This window comes from Lissotriton helveticus, chromosome 5_1, assembly GCF_964261635.1.
Source record: "Lissotriton helveticus chromosome 5_1, aLisHel1.1, whole genome shotgun sequence".
Classification (NCBI taxonomy): Eukaryota; Metazoa; Chordata; class Amphibia; order Caudata; family Salamandridae; genus Lissotriton; species Lissotriton helveticus.
Genome location: NC_136065.1, coordinates 942,008,554 through 942,015,816, shown reverse-complemented (window position 1 = coordinate 942,015,816; position 7,263 = coordinate 942,008,554). Strand labels below are relative to the sequence as shown.

At 44.1% G+C, this 7,263-nt stretch overlaps 1 protein-coding gene across 3 annotated transcripts in view; it reads left to right on the top strand.

The window, feature by feature from the left end:
• Nucleotides 1–2,494: 2,494 nt before the first annotated feature.
• Nucleotides 2,495–7,263, top strand: part of BLNK (B cell linker) — an 849,614-nt gene continuing 844,845 nt past the window's right edge. For 2 of the 3 annotated variants that reach the window (XM_078643447.1, XM_078643446.1), the window contains exon 1: nucleotides 2,496–2,632. In XM_078643447.1, the coding sequence (XP_078499573.1) occupies nucleotides 2,558–2,632 (75 nt within the window). In that variant the 5' untranslated portion in view covers nucleotides 2,496–2,557. Of the gene's footprint in view, nucleotides 2,633–7,263 lie in introns of all 3 variants that reach the window. The other variant, XM_078643456.1, reaches the window with a different exon arrangement.

The window sequence follows — 7,263 nt, the reverse complement described above, 5'->3', positions numbered from 1 at the left end:
AGGTTTTGGGACTACTCTATTGTGACCCCAGATAAGCCCGGGCTAGGGCAAGTAGGCAGGAAGATCCAAACACCTCTGGGAGCGGAAAACTCCATAACCTTCTCCTACTTCAAAGGGGACACCAGGTATAAATAATGAACCCTCAGACCCAACTCTTGAGTACACCTTGTGACCTTCGAAAGACTCAGAAGGACTTCTACTCTGTTCTCCTACTGTCCTGTAGTCTGAGTAAGAAGGAGCGCACCTACATCTTGATCCCAGGACCAGTGGCTAGCTGGATGGTCTTGTGATCAGAGACTCAGGGGCAAAAAAGGTGCCAACCGTCTTGGACCAGGCATGTGGACTCTATTTGCTGTAAGTCTTGCACTCCAAGTGGTGCCACCTTAGTTCTGCACCCTTAAAAAGTGGTCCTGTAGGCAGAACTCATGCAGGGGATGCATTTCCTCAGAGCTCCAATTTGGAACTGCTGCTGTGTGACGCATCCCTAATGCAGAACTTCACATCGCAGCATCAAGTCTCCTCAGAACCACCACTGTGCACCACATCCTTGACACTGGCCTTTATATTAGAAGCCCCTCATCAACGCCATCCTTGACGATGATGCAGAGCTCTGATCACAGACCCTCAGCTGGTGTGCGATGCATCTATGATACAGAACTTCAAATCACAAGCCCCTCGTCGACAGCATACTCGATGATGTCGAAGGACCTGCCACTGCAGCCTCGCAGCTCCTCAGAACCACTGATGTGCAATGCATCCTTGATACGGGATCTCGAAACGTTCCGCAACCAGGATATAAAGTCTTTGTTCAGCTGGCCGAATTTGGTCCCTTTATCTGGCCTGCACTCCAGAGCAGCTGGCGTGGACTTGTGACTTTGTACTGGTCTGACCCAACCAGATAACCAGAATTTGCGCCCTGTGCTTCTAGACATTATTTTTACTCAAAATTTTGAAAGTGCATATCTCTGATTTTACTGATTGGATTGTTGATGTTTGGTCTCAAATAATGCATTAAATTGTGCTGTGTTTCTTTAAATTGATGTGGGATTTTTCTTGTAATGTTTTCACTTTATTACTGTTTGAACTGCTGCATAAATATTTTACACAATGCTTCTAAGTTAAGCTTGGCTGCTCTGTACCGAGCTACCAGAGGGTTAAGAACAGGTTAATTTGAAGTTTGACTGTTACTTCACTGTGACAGAAATTGTTGCTGCTGCTTGAGCAGGGTTTCACCCCGTCAACCAGTAACCTGATTTCCAAAACCACACCGCCGCAGCACCCCCAAACCCGTGTGAGAACCTCCTATCATAGTATGGCTTTTCTAGTCACAGATAGGCAGTTTATTTGGGGTTTCCACAGTGATGCCTATGAACTAAGCACTGCAGTAGGAACATCAAAGGACATTCCAGCATGTCTGGCTGGAACTGGGGCTGCATGCACACAGGGGGGCACATGTTGTGCCCTCCAATGTGCATCCACACGGAGTAAGGCACAAGGGGACATGTAGGGGCCCCTTTCTTTCCTCACCACCACTGTTTTCATAAAGGAACGACCTCCATGAAATCAGTGGCAATGAGGACAGTCGTACAATGCTTGACGGGACCGCGGTTTCCTCAAGCCCATGGAGCCACCGCCAGGGAACGGCGGTTCCCTGGCTGAGTTGGCAGCCCCAGGGCGGCAGGATTGTCAAGGTCGTAACGTGGCAGTCAGACAAGGCACAAGTGGGGGGACGCTGACGTCACAACAGGAAATGACACCACGAGAGTTGGCTTGCACTCAGTTGCAGTTTATAGTTATCGAGCACCCAGTAAAATAAGTGGGGGGACGCTGTCTACCCGCGTGGTACCCCGACTCGAGCCCTGCAGTCAGAAGACCACCTCCGACCACCACGAGTCTGTTGGTCCGAGGACCGCCAGGCTCATAATTAGGCCCTTACTGTCTAATAAGGAATATTTGTGTATATTGTTTTTAATGTTCCTTAATGGTGGAGTAGCAGGGTTGTAAACACAGGTCCCCGTAGCCCCTGTGGTGCAAGGAGGGCCCCAACCATTCAGGGGCACCCAAACCCTTCAGAGAAGCTCCATTCTGTCCGAGGCCAATGAGAATCTGTGCAATATGTGAGACTCAGGCGCCCCTCTACACATTCTGCAGGGGAGGCCCGTCATTTTAGGTTACACCATTGATTGCAAGCTATTCTTTAATGCCATACGATAAATAAAATAAGTTCAAAACACAGATGGGTTATTTTCATCTTTCACGCTCAGCCCTTAGCAGCTTAACGTTCACATGCGGTAGATACTCACCACAGTGACGAACCACTAGCCACGTTCGGTTACCTCACAAGCGGAAGATAGGGGCGGTCAGCCGTGTGCGCATTGTGGGTATTTTTCAATGACTTGCATAATCTTCTGTCAGGAACGGTCCAGCGAAGCTGTCAAGTGTGCACTTCCTTCCCGTGTGTTGCAAGGCTAACTTCAGAGGCACACAGGGCTCTTTGACAGGCAGAGTCAGACGGTCACACAGCGAGCGAGAGGAGCTCCCACCGCACAGCAGCAGCATGGCTGCGAAGTTCCCCCTCCGCGAGGAGTTCGAGCGCTGGGCAGTGGAGCAGGTGGTGGAGTTTTTGAAGCAGGTACGATACCGAGTGCAGCACAATACACAGGAGGTCTTTTTTTCTAAGCTAAGTGAAAGGAATGCATTTCAATCGTCCTTTTTCTTTACCGTGCCAGTCAGTTATTTACACAGAGAAGTATTTGTATAATGGATAACTTTGTGTTCTGATATTTCTAATGATGAAATCGTAATTAAAGTTACATCTCCAAAGTTCTCGTTGAGCTACAAGAGACGCATTTTTTAACAACGTCGTTCATATTAGGAATCGGAAAAGCTCCAGTCCCACAATAATGGATATAAGGAAATGACAACAATATGGCGGTCCCTTCACGTCCCGGAATATAATACAGTTTAATTCCAATTAAAAATGTTTACAAACAGCTCATGTCACATCCACACGGTGTCTTGCTGGCACAAAAAATAAGCACCAATGAAGTACAAACTAAGGAAAAAGCAGGAATGTGTTTTTCTTACTTTCAATTGTTTAACGGTACAACAACGTCACTATAAATCCACACTAGCGTTAAACAACCTTACTCACGAGCCTAAATTAAGCTGTTATGTTGTTTCTTGGACCACAAGCTCTATCCCCACCGATAATGGGATGGAAGCTGGGCACGAATTGCGTAAAAACTAGACTACAATCAGCATGACAACTGTAGTAATCACATACATAACATCGTGTTCCTAATTAGTGAGAAGCATGTCATTTAATCAAATCCACAGAAACGAGCAACATTTGAATGTCAATAATAGCAGGAACTGCATGATACTGAATGCATGACTAACTGTCCCCATTATGTCAGACTAAACCACGAACACAGAGATCTCAAAGAGAAGTGCGCTACCCCGTCTGCAGAGCGTTCCACTGTCTCGATAGGGATAGTAAACACTGCATAATTTCCTCTTAACTCATTTACAAACCATCTGTACACTATTTTAATTTGACCTGAACACTCAAATCTACTTTGGATGAATCCTCAGTAGCACTATCAGAGTTTATAGCCTTCATAAACGTTGTATAACTGTTGCACAATTGTCTATTTTCACATAATTTCCATGAGGTTCTTAACAAGTTTTTGTTTTGTCAGTTTGTCTTTCAAAAACAAAACAAATAAGGGCCTTGACACAGATGGAGTTTCCTCCCTGAGCACTTGGACCATTGATGGATTTACTGCACAGGACCACCAATCTTCTCAAGGAGGCCCATGGCCGGGAAATCTAGTGAGGGTCACTGGCAGCCCAGTGGTGGACACACTGGCGGGTCAAGGACGTCCACTAGGGGATCCAGCTCTGACTTCATCCAAGGAAGTCATGTGGTTTTCCCATATCTAAATGGGTCAGTAGAACAGCGAGTTTGACGGGTGCTTTACCCATCAATTAAAGGCTGTTCACCCGTTCCATCAAGCTCGAAATGCCCTCCCGAGGTGTTCATGTTTTTGCACGATTATGTGAGCCTCCTAAGGTGTCCCCTTTGGTTTATGATCTGCAAACGGAAAATACCTATGGTTGTATAGAGTAGACAGAATTCCTTTGGTGCAGAATGTTTAATAGTGCATGTTTTGCCAGGGCCAGATGTATCTCTGTTACTGTTGGTTTTTAATTGTTCCTGTGCTCACTGACTATAAAAGCTTCACAATTACAGTTTAGTATGTGTTATTTAAAGTAGGGGTGCTGCATCCTTACCCTTTGCACCTTAGGGGCTCACTATAGAAAATCATAGTATTTATTACTTAGTGACAGTGCTTTTCCTGTCCATTGGTTTGTGTAGTAGTACTCCAAATGTCTTTCTTTCTTTGCCTTTGGTGTCGCATTGTAGTTGTATCCAAAAAGTACTAATGAGGTGTATGCCCTTTGGTATTTGTATGTCACTAGTATGCACTTTCAACACATACTGTATTCAATGGTTTATTGTTTTCTAAAACACGTAATATGAATTATTGCATGGGACATTTCAGCCATTTTAAATGGCTAAACTTCCATCCACCATTGGGATGAATTGAACCGTACATTCCATGCCCAACCTAGGAAACATATGGTAGCCGACTGACTTGGTAATCTGCATAGAGATGGAATACCCAGATTGGTCTCTTGCAGATAAAACCCCAGCACAGTGGAATTCCACAGAAAGGCCCTGAATACAAGTTGGGCAGAGCAGAATTACAGTGTGGAATTTCACTCCACCTAATCATGACTGACTCTGCTTTTGTGACAGATTTTCCCTGGTGCGGGTTTACCGACCTGATGAGGTTTCAGTGGACGGGGTGTTAAGCCCTTTTTACTGGATGTACAGACAAGTCTGTGTGCGAGTAACAGTAAAACTGATACTTTGGCAACACGTATGGACAATATCAAAGAGTGAATGGACAAATGGATGCATGGACATGACTGAGAGACATATTTCAGACACTAATGATTCAGGTGCCAAGGGAGAAATCTTCTTATAATGGAGACAGTACTAGTGGTTATCCAAACGAAGAATGAAGACTTGGGGTTGTGTTCATGCAATAATAAATTAGGCATAGCTGGAATACCGGAGTCCACACATAAAGGAAATATGGGAGCATATGTTGAAAAGCTCATCTCTGATTAGATTGATAGGTAGCAGTAGTCAGTTCGCTTTATTGTGGTTATGGGCACGATCCCTAGGGCAGTGTTTGGGGCTTCCCTGACACCCATTATTTTATGGATCCTGTAAAACAGGGACCGTGATACAGTGTTGTGCATAGCTAGGGCTAAGAGAGAGTTACAATACGAGGTCTCAGTCATACTGATCTTTCCAGATTTCACCATCGCAGTCCAAGAGCAGGGAAGAATCTTTTGCCTGTAAAGAAAAAAACTACAAGCGTTTCACCTAGAACAAGCTATGCTATACCCCACCAGACTGAAAGTCACTTGCAAATAAAAAGTACATGACTTCACTGATCTTCAACCTGTCATGAAGTTTATTAAAGCAGCTGTGCTGAAAGACAAACAACTGAGGTCTGAGACTGTGCAATTAAACTCAATGTAGCATCTAGATGACCCTTAGTGTGATGTGGCTTCGCAGGTGAGAGGGGATTTCCACAGACTGAGAAATAGTTGTTTTCTGGACCAACTTGATACTGATGCTTGCTCATGTAGGTCAGTCATGTTGATTGCATTGCTAGCAGCATCACAGATGAGGCCAATGTCAGATGATGCCCGGAAGACGGGGGCTGGACAGAAATGCTCTCCCAATGTGATGTTTTTTTGCTTCACATTATTGTTTTCGTCGTCAATGATCCATGTTATTGAGGCCACACCATGGGTGCAACTGTGTGGGATAAACTAATTGAGCGCACACCCTGTGAACAAAAACATTGGGAATTGGTGAGTTGGGGTGTAATTTCATAGATGGCCCTTTCTAGATGTGCTATGACAAAATGCGGGGAATGAGTTGAGCCCATCCAAGGAATGATATTATTCTTTACATTAGAGACCTGACTAGCATTGTTGCCCCAGTGTTACGGGAATTGAGATGCATGGATCGATATCAGAGCTACAAATAAAATGGAGTATCTGAGAGGTGTATCCTGTGACCCTATGCACTTTTAAGCTGACGTGTGACTTTTCTTTGGAATGAAGGGAGGATTCTGTAAGATATCAGGGTATCATGATTCATTGGGTAATTGAATAAATACTAAGGAATTATTATGTTTATTAATATCCACATACCACATTTGAGATCTTCTTTTAAATCTTTCCTCATGGTACTTTCTAAATTCATATGGGAGGGCAAACAACCTCTAATGATTCAGGACACCATGAACTTGCCATATGAGAGAGGGTGGTTTGCTATTACTGATCCTGAACAGTATTTTCTGGCAGCAGAGTATGTACCATGCTGAAGTACCACCTCTTAATGTGATGGTGGAGGCAGATGTGGATCCCTATGTCTATAATCCATCCCAAGACCCTTGACTCAGATAAATATGGTGTGTTGCAAAAGCCTGGCGTGGTACTGGTTGGTGGACAGTATTAGGCTGGTGATGGTTTACTACCCTGAACTTCCATTGTTAGATTATCTTTAGTGACAGTTCACAATGGAAAAAAAGGATCAGATGCAAATGAGAGACCTGGGCTTACGTGAAAAGGGAGATGTGTACCCCAGGGTATATTGATGACTCTGTACCGGATTAAGAAGCTGGGTAACACTACCACGTTGGATGTGTTTATGTATTTGTCGACTCAAGCTCTCACTTGAGCAATATTTCCCCTCGTTTCCTACTAAATCACCAATACTAGTAGTCCTCACACACATTATCTTTGTAGATCATTCGTCGCTCGCTTATACAGTATGGACATCGCTAATCTTATGCAGATACCGGTGACTGTGTCAGGATGACAATGGGACGCAGACCTAAAGGAATGATACACGATACACTGGCAAATAATGACCCTACTGCTGCACCCAAATGAAAGAAATAACATTAAACACTAGGCACTTATTGTTGCATTATAAATATCTTCATAGGTTGTAATATACCCGGTGCTTAATTTAAGACATTGTTTTCCAGTACTCAATTGTCAGCATTTGCACTTTCGGCAGTCTGCCAAGTGGTGGTACAGTTTGTCTAATTTAGAGAAGAGCACGACAACAGCTGTTTATTAAAACAATATAAATACAAA